This window comes from Salmo salar, chromosome ssa26 (assembly GCF_905237065.1).
Source record: "Salmo salar chromosome ssa26, Ssal_v3.1, whole genome shotgun sequence".
NCBI classification, from domain to species: domain Eukaryota; kingdom Metazoa; phylum Chordata; class Actinopteri; order Salmoniformes; family Salmonidae; genus Salmo; species Salmo salar.
Window position 1 is genome coordinate 30660477 of NC_059467.1, and position 22891 is coordinate 30683367.

Sequence of the window (22891 nt, forward strand, 5' to 3'; positions counted from 1 at the left end):
CAATGAAATTCTATTGAAGTCAGACGTTTTTAGATGAGGCCAATATACAGTAGTCTGTGACCTGGTGGATGGTGTGCTTATAGACAACTAACTTTTTTTTGCTGTGAAAAGCATTTATGAATGTATGGCATAATGCATCAATGAAACTTATTTTTACACTGGATTGAATTGGACAACTTGTGGCGCAAAAGATGTCTCGGATTGTTAATGGCACATGTTCATAAATAAGGTCTTCTAGTAATCCCTATTAGTAGGCTATTTGAAAGGCTGATCCAGTAAATTCTACATGTATATTCCAGTGTAGGTATGGATGACTCCAATGAAATGAGTCCTGCATAATAAAGTGATTTGTCTATCAGTGATCTCTTCAGGATCATCACCATCATTCCTCCCACACTACCAATTTATTTACACTGAACAAAAATATAAACATGTAAAGTGTTGGTCCAATGTTTCATTATCGGAAATAAAAGATCAGACATTTTCCATATGCACAAAAAAGCTTATTTCTCAAATTTTGTGCATATATGTTTACATCCCCGTTAGTGAGCATTTCTCCTTTGCCAAGATAATCCATCCACCTCACAGGTGTAGCATGTCAAGAAGCTGATTAAAGAGCATGATCCTTACACAGGTGCACCTTGTACTGGGGACAAAAGGCGACTCTAAAATGTCCACGACTCAATGGCATTGATGTCTCAAGTTTTGAGGGAGCGTGCAACTGACATGCTGATTGCAGGAATGTTAATTTCTCTACCATAAGCCACCAACATCATTTTAGAGAATTTGGTAGTACGTCCAATCGGCCTCACAACCACAGATCATGTGTAAACAAGCCAGCCCAGGACCTCCACCCCCGGCTTCTTCACCTACGGGATCTTCTTAGACCAGCCACCTGGACAGCTGATAAACTGGATTTGCACAACTGAAGAATTTCTGCAGAAACTGTCTCAGTGAAACTCATCTGGGTGCTTTTCGTCCTCACCAGGGTCTTGACCTGACTGCAGTTCGGCGTCATAACCAACTTTAGTGGGCAAATGCTCACCATCGATGGCCACTGGCATGCTGGAGAAGTGTGCTCTTCACAGATGAATCCGGGTTCCAACTGTACCGGTCAGATGGTATGTGGTATGCTGATGTCAACGTTGTGAACAGAGTGTCCCATGGGTGACAGTGGGATTATGGTATGGGCATAAGCTACGGACAACGAACACCATTGCACTTTATTGATGGTAATTTGAATGCACAGAGATACCGTGACGAGATCCTGAGGCTCATTGTCGTGCCATTCATCCACCCCATTACCTCACGTTTCAGCATGAGGACCAATGTCGCAAGGATCTGTACACAATTCCTGGAAGCTGAAAATGTCCCAGTTCTGGATGACATATCTGTATTCCCAGTCATGGGAAATACATAGATTAAGGCCTAATTTATTTCAATGTACTGATTTGCTTATATGAACTGTAACTCAGTAAAATCTTAGAAATTGTTCCATTTTGCGTTTATATTTTTGTTCAGTATAGAAAGAGAAAAACACAAAGCCAAAGTTTGACATTTGTATTTTTATTGATACACTACTGTAAAAGCCTAAATGCAAGGTATTCCGTTTGAATAAATTCAAAAAGCACTGCAGTCTTAAATTACAAAATGATTTTAAAATACAAAATTTACATGAAATGACAATACAAGGTTCCTGTAAACATCAGCTAAAACCTGTATTTCCCTTTTCTTTTACAAAACATATATTTATAGATATATGTACGCAACTGTTAGGAATGACATCCATTTCAAAGTATCAAAAATAGAGTTCTAATGTCAGTCTGTGTTGCTTTTTACCAGTATGTAAAATGGGAACATATTGTTCGATCTTTGGTTTTACAGAAGTGGATGGCAGAGAGCGAACGGTTACTGAATTTAATGCTGCTCTTGTTTCTGGACTCATGTGCCTCATTCACACTATAGGGCCAAACTGCGCCAAGCCGAGCTGTACTGGGCTGCCCTGTTTACGCATCTACATAGTGCTGGAACTGTGCTGGAAAGGACCATGTGAAAATGAAACATCCAAGCCAGCACAGTACGGTTCTGATCAGCTCTATACTGTGAATTAGGTAACAGTCTCACAAGCAGCACCAGAGCCAGCCCTTCCTCTTGTAACTAACGTCCTGCTGTCCAAAATGTATATTCTCAAGTCAATTATTAACCCAGAAGAGCATACAGACAACAAACCAGTAATTCATATTCAACACATGAGTTAAGGCCTTCCTATAGTTTAAATAAACAAATAGTGACATTCTCTCCTCACTATTTGAAAAGGTTTTACACATAAAACAAAAGCCATGAGATATTATTATAAACAAACCAGTTATTTTGTACTTGATGCCAAATATCACGTTGTCATGATGCTTTCGTCATGGTTTGCATAGTAGCCTAATGCATCTGTGTGCTTGTATTGTACAGAACTGAAATTCATTATTAAAAAACACTTATCTACAGTTTATTGGGTACAAACGCACACATCCACACACACACACTGAATATAATCTACTAAGACGCTTGCACTGTGTCCTTTACAAGGCAGATTCACTGACTGGCCCTCTGGTATGCAGGACTAATAAGTATTGTGCTGATACTCTAGAAGGCTGCGTTTATATAGGCAGCCCAATTCTGATATTTGTTCCACTAATTGGTTCTTTGACCAATCACATAACTTTATCAGAGCTGATCTGATTAGTGAGAAAAATATCAGAATTGGACTACCTGTGTAAACAGAGCCTTGAAGTAACAGAACCAAGCATCTCTGCTGCATCTACAACTATAGGCATCAAGGTTCTTAAAAAAAAATGTTTTAAATGTTTTTTAAAGGCATCAGGCAGGTTTTTTTGTGTATAGCAGAATTATTTTCTATTTCTGATTGGACTTGGACAGTTGTCATCAGCAACATCCTCTCAGAGAAAAAAAATATACATGCAAGAATATACATATATCATTGTCCAATCACAGAGAACATGTTAAGGCAATAGGAGTTGTTCCTACCCAGACCAATCAACATGTTATATTACAGCATGACTATGTAATGTATGGCATACATACATACATCTATCCAGCATTCAGAATCACATTCTGTAAACATCCTTATGATGATGTTAGACTGGAATATGTTGCTTTTTAACACTCAGCTTTGACATTTTCTTTGGACTTTTTGGTGTTGTAATTCTCAGGCAAACTGAAAATCTTTTTATTATTGCTATCAATATTCCATACATTTGCAGTCTGTATATCTCCCCAAGGAGAAAGATTGACAAATACATATTTTTGTTAAGGTACCATCCTGAAGACAAAATGATCATGTGTCGTGATTGTTGTGATGTGCAACACACAGGGGGCGTGGAAGAACCAACAACATACAAAAATGGAAGTTGTTTTTTAAAACTAACTTAACCTTGTTCGTCAGGGGTGGTGGAGGGGGGGGCTATACATAAATACAGTATATATAAAGGACTATATATAAAATACTTTTATCAACAGTTTAAATCTACAGTTTTCAATGTGTTATATTATTGCCAATAGTATATGGATTGAAGCTGCTTTACCCTCAGAAGGTATGGTTGTTACAAAGTGGAAGGCACACAAGAGTCTCTGGGCCCAGTTTTTCAAAAGTTATCTGATCGGATTTCTGCAATCAGATAAAATGACATGTTAGAATTGGGGTTTTCAAAAGAAAACAAAATTATTCTGATCCTCCAGATTTGGTAATCCAATCTGACCATTAAAATCGGGATTAAATGTCGTTTTTGCATTTTTTTTTTACTCAAAAAAGGTAGTGATGATGATGGTTTTGATGCCTAAAATCTGGATTATTTTGATCCCACTGGAAGGGTGTATTCAGGGTGGATTTAGAAAGTATGGATTATCTTGATCCCACTGGAAGGGTGTATTCAGGGTGGATTTAGAAAGTATAGATTATCTTGATCCCACTGGAAGGGTGTATTCAGGGTGGATTTAGAATGTATGGATTATCTTGATCCCACTGGAAGGGTGTATTCAGGGTGGATTTAGAATGTATGGATTATCTTGATCCCACTGGAAGGGTGTATTCAGGGTGGATTTAGAATGTATGGATTATCTTGATCCCACTGGAAGGGTGTATTCAGGGTGGATTTAGAATGTATGGATTATCTTGATCCCACTGGAAGGGTGTATTCAGGGTAGATTTAGAATATATGGATTATCTTGATCCCACTGGAAGGGTGTATTCAGGGTGGATTTAGAATGTATGGATTATCTTGATCCCACTGGAAGGGTGTATTCAGGGTAGATTTAGAATATATGGATTATCTTGATCCCACTGGAAGGGTGTATTCAGGGTGGATTTAGAATGTATGGATTATCTTGATCCCACTGGAAGGGTGTATTCAGGGTGGATTTAGAATGTATGGATTATCTTGATCCCACTGGAAGGGTGTATTCAGGGTGGATTTAGAAAGGTGAAAAGCACCACAACCAATACATTTCAATGTAACTAAAAACATTCTTACATCTGAAAACCAAAGGTTCATTACGTTAAATTGACCGCAGTATTAAGTGTGTGGTCAGTTGTTATATTGAGACGTGTCAAATAAATGCATGTACTTACTTATAAGTGATATGCAGGCTCTATTATTTGTCATAAAGTTACCTTCATCTCTGTTTCCCTATGACAGTGTAGTAGTACCATAACCTGTCCACTAGATGGAAAGGTGTAGGCCTGTTGAAAGCACTGACAATATGGATTCTGTGATCTTCATGTTGTGGATGAGAATGATCCTATCCGATTATTTTCTGAAAAACTGGCCCCAAAACAGCCAGATCAATCTGATCCTGGATTGCAAAAAAGTATTACAGAATCCAGATCATTCTTATCCAGATTAAAAGTTTTGATAAACTGGGCCCAGGGCATCAAGACAGTTAGTGTGCATCCACAATTACACCCGATTCCCTGGATAGTGCACTACTTTTGACCAGTATGCTGGCCAAAAGTAGTGCACTATACAGGGAATAGGGTGCCATTTCAGACACACTTTAGTTATTGCATGACAGAGCTCAGAGGAACACAGGTCCGTCTTGCTCTGTGGATAATTCAAACACCACCTTTAATTAAACTCCAACGAGTCTACTTACAGTTACAAATATATATATTTACTTGTCTTAACGGGCTACCTCGGTCTGGAGAAAACCAGTGTTCATCTATCCATCGCATAAAACAATATATTCATCGAAAGTCAAGCGTCTCCATATCACAAACTCATAAATCCATCTAATTTCTATAAAAATCAAAGTCATACGCTGCATGAAGAGTCAGCTGTGCAAACAAACAACAAAAGCGTTTACCATCCTATCATTCAAAGCTGCTATTTAACAATGTTTATAAGGCATTTGTTCAACCTGAAGAGAGAGGGGGTTTGGGGAGTCAGGAGGAGAGGGTAGTAATAATATACAGACACAGTGGCTTCAGAAAGTATTCATACCCTTTTGACTTATTCCACCTGTTGTTGTGTTACAGCCTGAATATTAAATTGATTAAATATCTATTTTTAAATCTCAACCATATACACACAATAACCCATAATGACAGTAAAAACATGTTTTTATAAATGTTTGCTAATTTATTGAAAATGAAACACAGAAATCTCCTTTACATAAGTATTCACACCCCTGAGTCAATACTTTGTAGAAGCACCTTAAGCAGTGATTACAGCCGTGAGTCTTTCTGTGTAAATCTCTAAGAGCTTTCCACACCTGGATTGTGCAACATTTGCCCATTAACCTTTTCTAAATTCTTCAAGCTCTGTCAAATTGGTTGTTAATTATAGCTAGACAACCATTTTCAGGTCTTGCCATAGATTTTCAAGCAGATTTAAGTCAAAACTGTAATTTGGCCACTCAGGAACATCCACTGTCTTCTTGGTAAGCAACTTCAGTGTAGATTTGGCCTTGGGTTTTAAGTTATTGTCCTGCTGAAAAGTGAATTCACCTCCCAGTGTCTGGTGGAAAGCAGAATGAACCAGATTTCCCTCTAGAATTTGGCCTGTGCTCCATTCTGCTTATTCTTTTATCCTAAAAAAACTCCCCAGTCCTTATCAATTACAAGCATACCCATAACATGATGCAGCCACCACTATGCTTGAAAATATGGAGAGTGGTACTCAGTAATGTGTTGTATTTGATTTGCCCCAAACATAACACTTTGTACTCAGAACAAAAAGTGAATTGCTTTGCCAATTGTTTTTGTAGTATTACTTTAGTGCCTTGTTGCAAACAGGATGCATGTTTTGGAATATTTGTATTCTGTACAGGCTTCCTTCTTTTCACTCTGTCAATTAGGTTAGTATTGTGGAATAACTACAATGTTGTTGATTCATCCTGTTTTCTCCTATCACAGCCATTAAACTCTGTAACAGTTTTAAAGTCACCATTGGCCTCATGGTGAAATCCCTAAGCCGTTTCCTTCCTTTCCGGCAACTGAGTTAGGAAGGATGCCTGTATCTTTGTATTGATTGGGTGTATTGATACACCATCTAAAGTATAATTAATAACTTCTCCATGCTCAAAGGGATATGCTCAATGTCAGCTTTTTTTTTACCCATCTCCCAATAAGTGCCCTTCTTTACGAGGCATTGGAAAAACTCCCTGGTCTTTGTGGTTGAATCTGTGTTTGAAATTCACCGCTTGACAGATACTTTTATGTGTGTGGTACAGAGATGAGGTAGTCATTCAAAAATCATGTTAAACACTATTATTGCACACAGAGAGTCCATGCAACTTATGTGACTTGTTAAGCTCATTTTTACTCCTGAACTTATTTAGGCTTGTCAAACAAAGGGGTTGAATACTTATTCACTCAAGACATTTCAGCTTTTTATTTTTTATGAATTTATAAACAATTCTGAAAACATAAGTCCACTTTGACATTATCGGATATTGCGTGTAGGCCAGCGACAAAAACGTCTACATTTAATATATTTGAAATTCAGGCTGTACCACAACAAAACGTTGAAAAAGTCAAGGGGTGTGAATACTTTCTGAACTATATCTACATGGCTGGAAGGTCACTAGAGGTGTGGAATGTTGCATATTACAGATCAGATCCCAGTCCAGCACCAGAGAAGAAGAGAAGGGGCTCCCAGGCACCCAGAGACCTGAGACAAAGAAGGACTAGGGTGATAAGGGGGAGGGGGGGGTCGCAGCACTATCTCTACACTCCCAGGGGGTGCTGTTGTGACATCACTCAACCAACTGGGGTGTTCGTACCGTCGAGGTCTATGCTGGTGAGAAAATCATGAGTACAGTATTCAACCCTTCTTTATTCCTACTGAGGGATCCTATTTTTCCTTCACTGAGCACTACACTGTTAGGGGCAACATTGTGACTTCAGAGGGTATATTACATACTCCAACCAGACACCCTGAGCAGAGAGTTTAACTGCATAGAAACCGTTTAGGTGATCACTCTCTAAACCAGTGATACCTCTGGGGATCTGAGCCCAGGCCTGAGTACTAATGCTAAAAATGAACCCGAAGTCAACTGAACAGAGAACATGTTCCTCGTCTTTCTGCCATTCACTGACCCCAATAATCCTACAGTTTGTCACCACCCTGCGGTGTTCTCCTGTTTATAATCTGATGTATACATGTGTAGGTGGGTGAATCTGAGCTCTTTTGCTGTCATGTGGGTATATGAAAGGTTTGTTCATATGTGTCTGGAGGGTCTTTTTGTGGACTGGTAGGTCCATGAAGTGTAAAGGGGAATCTCAGCCCAGTCTGTCCTGCCTAGAGGCAGGTAAAGTCCTGTGGTGTTGGGGCTGGTGAGGACACTGCTATGCCCAGCTGGGTGTGTGGAGGCCTGGCCACGGACAGCGCTACGACTGGGCACCGCCACCAGGGGACTGGGACATGTCTCTGCCGATGATCTCATTCACTGGAAACACAAAGAGAGAGAAGGATACAGGTTCACTACAGCTGAACAACACAGTCCAGAGGGTTTATTATTATAGGCTACTAAACCTTAGCAAGGCTTTCTTCAACTTCAATTGACCCAAAGTTTTTGAGGACACATTAATTGTCATATATTATCAAGAAATCAAATCTAAATTGTGTTCCTGAATGCATTCGGACTGTGAGAAAATACAAATGTTTACCAGCAGAGGGCGATGTTGCCTAGCTCACTTACTGACTACTCTGAACACAGAAAAGTTCAGCTTCAGCAGTGGAGAGATAGAGGGAAAAACTCAATCATACATACACTGGCAAGACCCAGAGGTTCAACTCACGGCTTTGGAATGACAAAACCACTGTCAATAACCAGAAAGCGAGGGGAAACTATTCCATTCACTGCCGTGTGTCATTACCGTCAGACTTGACCTTTGACAGCGTCCAAGATATTTAGTCTTTACCACCACAACATGTCGACTCCTATAAATATCATCCTCCATTTATTGAATGGCCTAGCGAGCACCAGCTCTCTATTGCGTTTCTTCATTTCTTCCACCTCTTAATGGAGCTTGAGTACATTTCCTCTGGCCTATTATTGTGGGGTTGCGAGCGTAGTAAATGGGCATGTATAAAACTAATCCATTGTTACAACACATGTTGTCGACCCCAGAGAGGCACTCAAGCACAGGGCTGTAGGTAATTACTCCGCCAGGCAGAGCTAGCTAGGCCTGATATTAAATAAATCATTTATTTTCGCTCTCGCTCTCTGGCGGTGGGGCATGTTGGAGATGCCTCCAACAGAGGCCTGATTGTTACAGTGGTGCCAAAGCTGTTTTCAGCTCACACCGGGCCCAGCGTGGCTCAGCGGGAGGACCAGCGGGGAGCCTGTAAAAACCACAGCCGTAAAGTAAATCAACTTCTAACCCCCATATCACGCTAAACTGAAGCTGCATCTGGTTTACTACAGTACCTGTGGAAAGAAAAGGAGGGTGAGAAAGAGAGAGGGAGAAAGAGAAGAAATAGAAAAGAGGGAGAGAAGAGAGAGGGGAGAGAGAGAAAAGAGAGAAAGAGGAGAGAAATAGAGAGAAAGAGAAGAGAGAGAAATAGAGAGTGAAAGGAGAGGATACGTAGCCTGGTTTGGTATTTATGGAAAAAGTGAAGATATTTTCCACACAGCAGCGACTGGTAGCTTTGCATTCGTGCAGCAGTGGCGGCATTCATACACCGTTAATTTCCTGATGTGGCACATATGTGTCAAAAGTCATGGCAGGTCAGAGAGACAGAGGGCAAAGAGAGGAGAAGGTTTGACTATCTGGTTTAGAGCGAGGAGACGGTGAGTGAGTCCTCTGAGCTCTGACAGTTTGACACACATTAAGACAGATCGATACGCAGGTATTCAGGCAGACCTGTCCATACACCACAGTAACAGTACCAGCCCTGCTGCTTGGGGATTCCTCTTCTCTTACCTACAACTGGCCACTTGTTGTGCAACTGTCTGTTGTGAAATCATACATTTAATGGCCCACCGTGTCTGATGGACAAGTCAGCATCTGCTTTATATGGGTCATATTATATATGGGTGTTTATATATATGGTATATTATTGGTAGATGGAGTGAGAGGAAAATTAACAGTCAAATCATGTGTAGATTCAATTCAGAGTATTATCGAGACATTAGGGAGTCCGTTCAAATTAATTTATCTTGCTCATCTTAAGATCTTCCCTTTATATTTCTTAACCACATTTTGCTGTGTATGGGGTTAAATAATACATGTATTCATTAACACAAATCAAGAATGATACTTTTTCATCAACTTAATTAAAAGCCTTGATATTCTGTATTCCAGTTGTTACCCCCATCCCTAAGAATCATCAGCTATATATCAACTGTTACCCCATCCCTAAGAATCATCAGCTATATATCAACTGTTACCCCATCCCTAAGAATCATCAGCTATATATCAACTGTTACCCCCATCCCTAAGAATCATCAGCTATATATCAACTGTTACCCCCATCCCTAAGAATCATCAGCTATATATCAACTGTTACCCCCATCCCTAAGAATCATCAGCTATATATCAACTGTTACCCCCATCCCTAAGAATCATCAGCTATATATCAACTGTTACCCCCATCCCTAAGAATCATCAGCTATATATCAACTGTTACCCCCATCCCTAAGAATCATCAGCTATATATCAACTGTTACCCCCATCCCTAAGAATCATCAGCTATATATCAACTGTTACCCCCATCCCTAAGAATCATCAGCTATATATCAACTTTTACCCCCATCCCTAAGAATCATCAGCTATATATCTGAATACAATTACAATGTCTCAAAGTCATTGCACTCCTGTAAAACTGGTACATTCTCAAAAATCCCCCCAAATAAATTTGTCTCAGAAAAAGTAATACAACTATTTCAAACAATTATACAGTATCGACAATGAATACTGTAGCTTCAACTGTACTTGCTAGTTGACTACCATTAAAAAAAACAGTGAAAACCTATTGGTGGTTCCATGATAGAAATAGAGGTGTTTATTTGTGTTTGTTTGTGTGATCTGTGTGCTGCTACTACTGCTGATGTGACAGAGAGAGGGGCAGGCCTTTGTGCCTGGCTGGCTAGCCGCTGTCTCTATCCTGTTGGCGTGGGCGGATGGTTCTTCCTCTCCCATCACACACGGCTATCCATCTTCACACATAGACTGTATTTCTCGGTTAACTGCGACAGACAGCTTTACATAAAACATCAGTCTACAACAATGTATCCACGTTCTAAACACAGCACACCAGCTGAAATGTTCAACTAAAAATGACCCATTATTGTATGTGTTTAATGTAAGTCTCAAGCACAATGTCTATCTGCAGTTGTGTGTCTGTTTAGAAACCTTTCCACAGAACACACATCACACACAAAACGATGCAAACTTTCACACGGGCATTAGATATCCTATTAATTGACTACTGGTAAGGTTTCAAAATGGGCTCTAACAAGACTTACAGTTATATAAAATATTATCAATTAGGCCTATAATCTGAAATAATGTAGATATGGGAAAAATCGTAAAAATTGTGCTTGACTTCGGTAGTTTCATACCTGAACCAATGTCTCAGATTGACTTGTTTTTATGTGATGATTTATCCCAGCTTACTACAGAGAACCCTGGGTCTCTTTAACCCTCTGGAAGGGAGATCCTCTTTATATGACTAGGAGGGGGGGTCCCTATTAAGCCAGAGAACTGCTTCTCATACAGTGAACCGTCATTTCGCTTCTAAGGCATACCTCTCTGGTCCTAGGGCTAGTCCACTTTACTGAATGTGTGACTAAACCAGCCCATGAACATGACTTCCCTCCTCATCAGACCGGTGTCACCTCTCAGACAGTACTGTAGTGGGGAACGAACCCTTCAATCACTGTGACTTAGGCTAATTACAGTCAAAGACAGAGTCCCTCCTCGATCAAAGTCCATCAGTGTACTGATTGGTGGTAAAACAAGGTTTTCAGTGTGTGTCATGTCATTATCTCAAAGGGGAAATTCACATGAATCACTTTACCTAATCCAGTCATAGGGGAGAAACAGACTGCCCTTAGTAAATCTACATAGTGTGTCCTTTCTGACCCCAATTCTTTTTCTTTGCTTTTCTTTGTTTCGAATCACACAGTGATCTTTAATGTCATGTCTAGATGTATACATTTAATGTCTAAAAGGGAACTATTCAAATAATCTCTGAAATGAGAAACAGAAGTGAAACAGTCAAACAGATGTGGATTTTCTATGATAAACAAGTCATCAGTTAGGATGGAAAACAGCTAATCACCCTGGTTCCCCTCTGACAGATTGAAAAAACGTTCCCTGACAGACCAACACTGAAGTGTGAAGTAGAAAAGGGCATGCAGGGCGCTCCAACAGAGAACCAGCTTAAGAAAATAACAAGAAGACTGAGTGATTGTTCTCTCCACTCTACCAAATGAAGAAAACATGTTACAATGGATAACACTTGTGCAAGGCACGGGCCAGGCAAGCCAAGATTCAGTTGGTCAAAAGGAAGACTTGCAATGACATGCACACATCTTCAGAGAGCCTCGGGTAGAAGAGAAAACATAAGACGTTCAAGTCAAATGGATAAGTCCCACTTAATGATCATATTTCATTGGAAATATATGGTCAGTTTCAGTAACAGAAACTAGACGACTAAAAACGTTCCAGGGTTGCTAGGCTAACATCGCTGAGTCAATCTGTTATCTCCTTCTTGTCTGTTTAACTGTAGCTCTGTAGTCTGTTACTCTAGTCTGACACGCTGCCAGAGAGACAGATCACAGTAACAGTAGAGCTCCAGTGAGAACACTATAGCCTCATTAGAAAGGCTGCAGTTTTAACAAAGTCACTCATCTCTGTGAATCATCTGTGGATTTCACATTTGTAAGTGATTCACAAGACACATGTCTTTTGATCCGGCCCCTATAATGTCTGCTCACAGGAAGCCATCAGATGACCACAAGAGTGAGTTACAAGGTGGAAGCCAACAGGATTGGAGCCAGAATGGCCATCCTAAAATGTTGGAATGGAAGCCAATAGGATCCGGAATGGCCAACCAGAAGATTCATCTAAACTTCTACCACAATAGACCATCCCCTTAGGATGTGCAGTAGGGATCAGATAATGACACATTCTGTGTCTGCTGCACTTCACAGTGACTAAACACCTAATGGCATTTTAAGAGATCGGACCGGAGGCTAGTTTAGTGAGTTAGAAGAATTCCTGCATCCACATAACTAGAATGGCGGATAACTGCAGTAAGCTGACTGCCATGTGGATATGTGTTATGGTGCGTGTGTGCGTGTGTGTGTGCATGCGTGCGTGCGTGCGTGTGGAGGGGCAATGCACATCACTTTACTGTTTACTAGAGCAGGGCAGAGTGACTCAACAGTTCTCTGAGACACTTGACAGATACACTCCCCTTACAGCAGCTGTAACACAAAGCACACTACAGGGTTTAATAGGGATATCAACTATAACAGTGGCTCTCTGTTAGGAAACACAAATCAACAATGACATCTACATAGACAAGCTAACCGATAACACAACCCACGAGCTGGTACAAGAGACCATTAGCATACAAACAGGACAATATTATATTCAAAACATTGATATGGGACTCTGTAAACACTAATAAAAGGATTCTCTTTCTGTTTTCCTGGCTGAAGGTCAATGTTAAGTTCCAACATTACCAAGGATCTCCGGCCTGCCCGGGCACTCCCATCTGCCTGCCGCTGGCCAACATCTTGACGGAGAAACACACTGAAAAGCACGCACACACAGACACACGCACACAGAGAGAGAGAGAAAGGCACACTGGCAGGACCTGAACCCCAGAACCCAGCACCCGATGCTGGTGCTACACTGCCAATACCTCTGCCTTCATTACATTCCTAAGTCTTTAATTGTATGGAAAGATGACAAACAAAATAGGTTTCCACTTGTTCCAGGGCCGGCGGTGTGCGTTTGTGATTGTGTTTAACTAGCTGAGTTTGGTTAGGTCCAGGCCTGATGCATTTTCCTACCGCTTTTGTTTTTTCCTCACATGAATGGAGAGTTGTGTTATTTATCTGCCATGCTCGGTTAGAAGTTATAATCAGCCACTGGCTGGGCTGGGACTTGGACCAAGCCACAAAGCCACCAAACCACAGAGCACCAGAGGAGAGTTTCCACTGTTGGGGACAACTCAGAACTCTGGAGACTGAGGCCTGCTTGACCCAAACCGACCAGCAGCATGGTGCCAGGGTTCTGTGACTTCCGTCTAGTGGTAGTGCAACCTGTAGACTAGAGGTTGGATCCCTGGGTCTGTAGTAGTAGAGATGGACAGGGCCTACCTCATGGAGGGGATTGGAGTCTGGTGAAAGCTATGTTTCAGGAGCCTTAGTAACAGACCCAGATTAGCCCATGTTTTAAATGTAGACGTGTGTGTGTTTATGTCTGTGTGTTGTTGGCTATGCTGTGTCAACAGGGACTGTGCACATGCTCTGTAAGCGGCATTGCTCGTGTATTTGTATATAGAGTTGTGCCTGAGAAAACTGCCTAAAGTATGTGATTAACTACTGTGTGCACAGTGTTTACAATGTGTGGCGCCATACTCATAGTACTGACGTGAATATGGCTGCTTTTGGTGGGTGCATTTACTGTGTGTACTATGTGCCTGTGTCTCTGTGTGTGTGTGTGTGTGTGTGTGTGTGTGTGTGTGTGTGTGTGTGTGTGTGTACACTATGACAGCGCTAGAAATAAGTGTGTGTGCCTGCTCTATATCGTTGTCTCTCACAAGAAGGGCGGGAGCAGCAGGCCCGGCCTATTATTAACCCAGAATGCCGTGCTCATGGCGAGAGGCAGCTGTGGCCCGAGCAGGAGAGCAAACAAAAGATGCAGGCACGCCGTGTCACACACACAGCCTCCGCTAACCCCCCCTCCCGCCTGCACTGTGTATGTGTGTGTTGTCTGTGCAAACACAGGGCCAGCTGATTAATTAGATAAACACACGGGTCGGCACCACAAGTGGTTCAGTCTGTCACCATGACGGCCGTAATCACCCTCACAGGAGGGTTCACTCACATTCACACAAGAGAGGAAGGGGGAGAGCAAGGTTGCACACACCTACAGCACGCCATACACACTACTGTACAATTACTGTCCCTGTTAACAGTGCACTCACATTAACACTGTTCAGAAAGATTGGAAATATATTGACACTAAATATGGACACTAAACCAGATACAGACTACTGTACCTACCAATAAAGAAGCAGAGGTCCTGTACACAGCAGTTTCCTTTCATCTGCTAGCTCTAGCTCCTCCTGCCATCTCTAACTCCTCCTGCCTCTTACTGATAAATACATACTCTTTGTTATAAACCTGTTTATTGGAGATGAGAATTCGTCTAGGAGGAGTATTAGACGTGGGGATGCATTTTTGGGTGCATACTGCCAGTTGGGTGGGATCCTCAACTCGTCTGTCCATCTGTCAGTAAGTCTGTGCCACTCCTGACCCCCCCACACCCACAGTAGACGTACTGCACACACACACACACACACACACACACACACACACACACACACACACACACACACACACACACACACACACACACACACACACACACACACACACACACACACACACACACACACGGCCCCTGCGCTGGCGTACGTCACCAGTCACCAAGGCCATCTGTCACCTCACCACAACAGTGTGTGTGTACCACACACAGACTTGTGCTGACACGAGTCTATGCAGGCAATACTACAGTGATACTCAGGGACGCAACTTTGGTTTTAGAAGTGGGGGGGGAATATATATATATATATATATATATATATATTTTTTTTTTTTTAAATAGTAAGATAAACACTCCAAACAGCCTACCCGACCACTCAGAGGCGTCCGCATGATCCTAAAGCACACAGTTGCCTCGTTTTGTATCACATTCCAACGATAAAACTGGGGGGGGACAAGTGAAAGTTGCACCCCTGATGATACTACTGTATACTGAAATCCTACCAGGGAATGACTATCATATCAAAATGTACATATCAGCACTGACTGACATGTAACTAACTGACCCTGCTCTTAGTTAGACTACTAGAACTCAGACAGATAGACAGACATACAGACATTAACAGAAAGACACACAGATAGTCTAGTAGACAAGAGTTCACTCACTTTCAAAGACATTTAGATGTAAGTATTTAGATATTTTTTTATTTGAAAAGACAAGTAGTTGAATATTGGAATGTATTTAGAAATACACTTGGAAAGTATTTGAAAACACTCAAATGCACAGACTCAAATACACTCCCATGCATTTAACCCAGTTATTTTAATATAGTATTTGAAATAAGTATTTGAAAATACGGTCACACTTTATTTGGATAGTCCAGATTTTCACTCTGTAGATGCTCTACAGATGGTCATACTATCAACAAACTATCTGTTGATAAACAACTGATTGCTAAGGTTACGGTTAGGTTAAGAATAAGGTTAGGGTAAGGGTTAAGTTTAGGGTTAAAGTTAGAGCTAGGGTTAGTAGATAGTTAGTTGAAATGTTACTGATAGTCTGTAGAGCATCTACATATGGACTATCCAAATAAAGTGTTACCGAAAATACTTTCAAATACTTTCAATGGAAGTAGTTAATTCGGGCCACATTATTTGAAAATAGTCAAATACATTTTTTTGTGTATTTAAATAACAAATACTTAAATACACATGAACCCTGGTCTGCTCTGTGGTATATTTCATGTGCTGCTCTGACCTCCTAAAAACTCTGTCATTCACTGCTTCATGACGTCCTACAGAGCCAGTGTGTGTGCGTGTGTGTGTGTGTGTCCTACAGAGCCATGTGTGTGTGCGTTTTGTGTGTGTGCGTGTGTGTGCGTGTGTCCTACAGAGCCAGTGTGTGTGCGTTTTGTGTGTGTGCGTGTGTCCTACAGAGCCAGTGTGTGTGCGTTTTGTGTGTGTGTGTGTTTGTGCGTCCTACAGAGCCTGCATGGCACAGAAGCTATTTCTAGGCCTCGCTCAGACAGGGATTTACTAATCCCAGGGTGAACCTGTCAGTCTTTTCAGTCAACAACTTTTCTCACACTTTTCTTCTTGGTATGTACAGGTCACTGCCAAAATAAAGGAAACACTTGAGTAAATGAGGGATACAAAGCATATTGAAAGCAAGTGCTTCCACACTGGTGTGGAATTAACATCCCATCATCATGCTTAGGGTCGTATATAAAAATGCTGGGCAGGCCCAGTTGCCTATTATTTTAGCTGCCAATGCTAGAAGAGATCTCAGTGAGTTTGGGTGGGAGGGGGGCACATTTGGCAGGAGCTTCGGTGACCAAGACTGCTCAACTTGCTGATGTTTCACAATATGCCATGGCCGTGTCAGTCACCAGATCTCAACCCAATTGAACACTTATGAGAGATTCTGGAACGTTTTTCCCCCACCATCAACAAATTTCTCATGGTAAAATGGTGTCGCATCCCTCCAATAGAGTTCCAGACACTTGTAGAATCTATGCCAAAGCGCATTGAAGCTGTTCTGGCTCGTGGTGTTTCCTTTATTTTGGCAGTTACCTGAAGCTACACCGTCTGAGGGAAATTGACTGAGGCAGCCAGACTTTTACTTTAACAATGTGTGTGTGCGTGTGTGTTGGAGAGTGTGAGAGAGAGAAATAGAGAGTGAGTAATTAAGGATATACTGATTATGATTATGCGTGCGTACACACAACTGTGCGACTAAGTCTGAGTGTATGAGTGTGTGTAGGCATACACATGCAGTGTATTATGCAGCTGGTGAACTTGTGTCTGATGGCCTTTCATACATGACTTATTGATAATGGGCCGTGTAATTAGCCTGGCCCTTGTTAGCACACAATACAGCACTTCCTGATGCACACACACTTTCTGTCGCAGCCACTCCAGGCTGTTTATTAACTATGGGCCATTTGACTGCTGTTTATTTGAATACGTGACTCAGTGGGACCAGGGTGCAGAGAAGCAGAAGTGGCTGTGCATGGCAGATTAGAAACTAAATGGGGAATGGTGGTTTCTCAGACGGCTTGTGCCGAGTTAGGATTTGTAGTGTTCTTGAAGTGAAGAGGCACTGTTAATGAGTTAGTCTCATCATTCTCCAGTCAGTACCACCGTAAATAGAGGTACATTAGTCCTCTTCAGAATGGAAAGGGCCTTCCACACACAGTAATTGCTATGCAACAATGTAATGTAATTCAACTTCTTTTAATTCTAAAAGGATAATAAAATAACGAAAATGTAAGGGCTTTTAAATTCCCTCTAATCAAGAGAGAATGAGATACAGAGAGAGTGTAGTGAGTACAGACACAGAGAGAGATGGAGAGGCTGACATAGACAGAGCTGTGTTTTACCGTCGTCCAGTGTGATGTCCTGCAGGCCGATGGATCTGAAGGTGGGCTCTCTCTCCTCCGGCTCCTGCTTGATGTTCACACTCTCCCCCTCCATAGGGAAGGGGCTCTGCTGGGGGGCAAGGGGGTGCTGCTGCACGGGGTTGCTGCTGCACGAGCCTGGGGACAGGCTGGACATGACAGGGCTGCTGGCCTGGGGACTGTGTGCTGGGGGGCCCAGGGGGCTGCCGGTGGGGGAGGGGGAGGTGGGCGACTGGTAGGGCAGGGAGTGGAGCTGGGGGGAGGATTGCCCGGAATGGGGAGAGGGAACAATGTGGGCTGGAGGGGCACTGGAGGTAGTGGGACAGGAGGCAGACCTCTGGTTGGTGGGGTGGTAGCCCCCCATAGCTCTCTGCAGCTGGGGGGAGGGCTGCATCGGATGGTTGGGGTGGGTGGGTGAGGGCTGGCCCATTGGGTGGTTGGGGCGGGTGGGCGAGGGCACCTGGCTGGGGTTGGGGGGGCAGTGGTAGCCCATGGAGAGCAGGTGAGGGGCAGAGTGGGAGGAGTGGGTCATGGGCTGGCTGTGGGGGGCCGTGGAGATGGGGCTGTGGGGGCTGGAGACCTGCTGGGCGGAGGTGGATGGGGAGGAGTGGTACACCATACCCAGCCCCATGGGGTGGGGGTGGGAGGCCCCGGGGTCAGACTGCTGCTGGTGGAAAGGCATCCTCTCATAGCCCTGCGGAGCCCCAGTGTTCATGTTCATGGAAAGGCTGGGCTGGCCATTGTAGGGCAGGTTGGGATTTAGGTTGCTTAGGTGGCCGGGGTGGGTGTGACTCTGCTGCACAGGATGGTGTTGGTAGGAGGGCCTGTTGGGAGGGGCTGGGCCCGGATGGAACGTCATGTGGCAGTCAGCAGGCGTGTGGAGGCCTCGGCCCTGGAGGTGAGGCAGGTGCTGGAAGGAGGGGGAGCCCATGAGGGGGCAGGCAGGCTGCAGAGTATGGAGGCTGGAGCCGGGGCCCGCAGCCAGGCCCCGGGGAGAGCTGGACAGAAGGCCGTCCGGTTGGTGGCCCTGCTCAGGGGAAGGCAGCTGGGTGTGGGTACTGCGGACCAGGCTGGCAGCATGGGCCAGGGGCATGGACATACCAGGCATGGGGGGCACAGCAGGGGGCCCTTCCATCTCTTCTCTGTTGTGCTCTTGCTTCACCAGGACTGGAGACAGTGAGTGAGAGTGAGCGAGAGAGAGAGAGGGAGGGCGGGCGGTAGACAGAGAGAGAGCGAGACACTCAGTACGGGAAACCAACACATTGCCATTCACATGATACCAGCATTAACATATTCAAATCTTTCATTGCAGCCATAAATATTTTGGTGACGTATGTGATGATTATGACAACAGATTATGAATTCCAAATAAAAACACAAGGCAGTACTCATTTGTTTACCAAATTCTGGAACACCACAAATAGCCAAATCTCAGGATTAACTTCCCAATCAACATCCACCAAGTCAAAGCATTGTGGTTCACCCAAGTTCAGAATGTATGTGTTAACTAGATTAGAAATCTTTACTTAAACGGAGCACCTTTACAACAGCGCATAGCACAATTCTGCTGTGTACCAATCAGTGACCTATTTCCCAATCTGGTGCTTGTGACCGGGCAGGGTTTTGTTTTGACCCAGCTCTGAATCAGAGAGAGGGAGCATATGTTGTTGGGTTTGGGTGCCATCATGTTGACTGCAGTATGGGGAGAAGCAAAATGCCTTCCAGCCATGCTGAAACCAGGAGGAGGACAAACCAGTTCACAGCCCCTAGTACCCCTACTACCTCCCCGGGCCCTCCCTCTGACAGGCATGTTACTGAGAGAATACAGCCAGGAAGACTTGTGTCTGAGGGGGAAGGGACAGAGATACTGTGATAGATTGGGTTAAATGGTGCTTTTTTCCATGTTTTCGTTTTGAAGGGGAAAGACACTGCGATATTGTAGAGACAGAAGGGTCTTCCTCTGGACTATGCTGACAGCACCTATCCATACTTGGCCAACCCTAATGACTAAGTTTTTCTTGTCTTGACCACCTGACCAGGAACAACTGAGAACCCTACACATTCTAATCGTGACATCCTCTTTAAGGGATCTCAGAAGTTAACTGATGCTCTTCTCTCACAGTTCATCCCTATACCGGGCCAGCCAGGGCCCTACTACCCACGCACACTAGGTAGCACAGTGTGATTGGTGGGCCGGTGATGCCACAATTAAGCGTGCGGTGTCCGTGGTAACAATAGTGGCGTCTACACTGACAGAGCAGGCTTCCTGTGCTGTGCTCTAATTGGCTGTCCTGGTAGGGTAGCGTGGAAAACAGGAAGCACTTGAAGAGTGGGCGACGTGCTGCAAACGGAGAGTGGGTGGAGGGGCACATACACATCTAAACGCACGCACACACACTGCTGTGGTATCAGAATTTGCTCACTTGTCATTATATTCCGCCAACACAGTTTTCATTTTGACTAACGTTGGTTTGACGTTATTGTTGGAAAACAATAACAATATCAAGTAACTATGCAGGGATTTGACTTAATGAAAAACATTAAGAAACTGTAGAATCCACGTAAAAAAAAAAAAAAAAATTCAGCCTCGAAGAGATTTCATTTTAGGCAAACAACACCATTTGATATTCCCACAATTCCTGTGTGCAATAAAACGTTCCTGGAGAGCAGAGATTTGCATACTAAAACTTCAATGCAAATACACATCAGAAATAGACAGCAATAAGAGTTTCATGGTGCTTTACATGAACAGTTGGCAGGTGCACATGTAACTGTTAGTGGAGGTGCCCCTTCTTTAACCACAGCTATGCAAACTGGGAGGGAAAGTTCAAAGCTCTCCAAAACCGGGTTAGTTAGCTAAGCCCAAAAGCAGGATCCTCAGCAGTGTGTGTATGTTTGTATGCGTGTGCTGCTGCTTTCCATGGCTGTATCTGCTTTCTGTCAATCCCCCTGAGAGGTCAACAGAGGAGTGAAAAGCAGGTTTCAACGTGACTCCACTTGATCCTGTTCCAGTATGTCTTTAGAACACTCCCACTGCCACACATACGACACAATTGCTACATCATATAAATGTGGTTGATGAGATGTTAGCTAAACACCACGTGTTGCCATACAGTGAGGGAAAAAAGTATTTGATCCCCTGCTAATTTTGTACGTTTGGCCACTGACAAAGAAATTATCAGTCTATAATTTTAATGGTAGGTTTATTTGAACAGTGGGAGACAGAATAACATCAAAAAAATCCAGAAAAACGCATGTCAAAAATTTTATAAATTGATTTGCATTTTAATGAGGGAAATAAGTATTTGGCCCCCTCTCAATCAGAAAGATTTCTGTCTCCCAGGTGTCTTTTATACAGGTAACGAGCTGAGATTAGGAGCACACTCTTAAAGGGAGTGCTCCTAATCTCAGTTTGTTACCTGTATAAAAGACACCTGTCCACAGAAGCAATCAGTCAATCAGATTCCAAACTCTCCACCACGGCCAAGACCAAAGAGCTCTCCAAGGATGTCAGGGACAAGATTGTAGACCTACACAAGGCTGGAATGGGCTACAAGACCATCGCCAAGCAGCTTGGTGAGAAGGTGACAACAGTTGGTGCGATTATTCGCAAATGAAAGAAACACAAAAGAACTGTCAATCTCCCTCAGGCCTAGGGCTCCATACAAGATCTCACCTCGTGGAGTTGCAATGATCATGAGAACGGTGAGGAATCGGCCCAGAACTACACGGGAGGATCTTGTCAATGATCTCAAGGTAGCTGGGACCATAGTCACCAAGAAAACAATCGGTAACACACTACGCCGTGAAGGACTGAAATCCTGCAGCGCCCGCAAGGTCCCCCTGCTCAAGAAAGCACATATACATGCCCGTCTGAAGTTTGCCAATGAACATCTGAATGATTCAGAGGACAACTGGGTGAAAGTGTTGTGGTCAGATGAGACCAAAATGGAGCTCTTTGGCATCAACTCAACTCGCCGTGTTTGGAGGAGGTGAAATGCTGCCTATGACCCCAAGAACACCATCCCCACCGTCAAACATGGAGGTGGAAACATTATGCTTTGGGGGTGTTTTTCTGCTAAGGGGACAGGACAACTTCACCGCATCAAAGGGACGCTGGACGGGGCCATGTACCGTCAAATCTTGGGTGAGAACCTCCTTCCCTCAGCCAGGGCATTGAAAATGGGTTGTGGATGGGTATTCCAGCATGACAATGACCCAAAACACACGGCCAAGGCAACAAAGGAGTGGCTCAAGAAGATGCACATTAAGGTCCTGGAGTGGCCTAGCCAGTCTCCAGACCTTAATCCCATAGAAAATCTGTGGAGGGAGCTGAAGGTTCAAGTTGCCAAACGTCAGCCTCGAAACCTTAATGACTTGGAGAAGATCTGCAAAGAGGAGTGGGACAAAATCCCTCCTGAGATGTGTGCAAACCTGGTGGCCAACTACAAGAAATGTCTGACCTCTGTGATTGCCAACAAGGGTTTTGCCACCAAGTAATAAGTCATGTTTTGCAGAGGGGTCAAATACTTATTTCCCTCATTAAAATGCAAATCATTTTATAACATTTTTGACATGCGTTTTCTGGATTTTTTGTTGTTATTCTGTCTCTCACTGTTCAAATAAACCTACCATTGAAATTATAGACTGATCATTTCTTTGTCAGTGGGCAAACGTACAAAATCAGCAGGCGATCAAATACTTTTTTCCCTCACTGTATCTAATCATCTGCAGTGGAACTTAACCGCCAGTGATTCTAAATACTTGCAATTCAAGCACTATGATTGGTGTAGAATGCAGATCGTCCTACCTGACAGGTAAGTGAAGCGTTGTGATTGGCTCCTTTTCCGTTTGCCATTACACACGTAGAAGTGCACCTGAACAGCAGAGGTCACGGTCTTACTGTGGTAGGGAGGAACCTCGACTACGACGCTCGACTGGGAGAAGGAACCAACACAGTCAACGTTTCC

At 43.3% G+C, this 22891-nt stretch overlaps 1 protein-coding gene across 3 annotated transcripts in view; it reads right to left on the bottom strand.

Moving 5' to 3' along the window:
* Positions 1-7212: 7212 nt before the first annotated feature.
* Positions 7213-22891, bottom strand: part of LOC106587624 (nuclear factor of activated T-cells, cytoplasmic 3) — a 77841-nt gene continuing 62162 nt past the window's right edge. For all 3 annotated transcript variants that reach the window (XM_045708155.1, XM_045708154.1, XM_045708156.1), the window contains exons 8-10: positions 22732-22858; positions 17904-19088; positions 7213-7956 (exon numbers count right to left, since the gene is read on the bottom strand). In XM_045708155.1, the coding sequence (XP_045564111.1) occupies positions 7898-7956; positions 17904-19088; positions 22732-22858 (1371 nt within the window). In that variant the 3' untranslated portion in view covers positions 7213-7897. The remainder of the gene's footprint in view (positions 7957-17903; positions 19089-22731; positions 22859-22891) is intronic.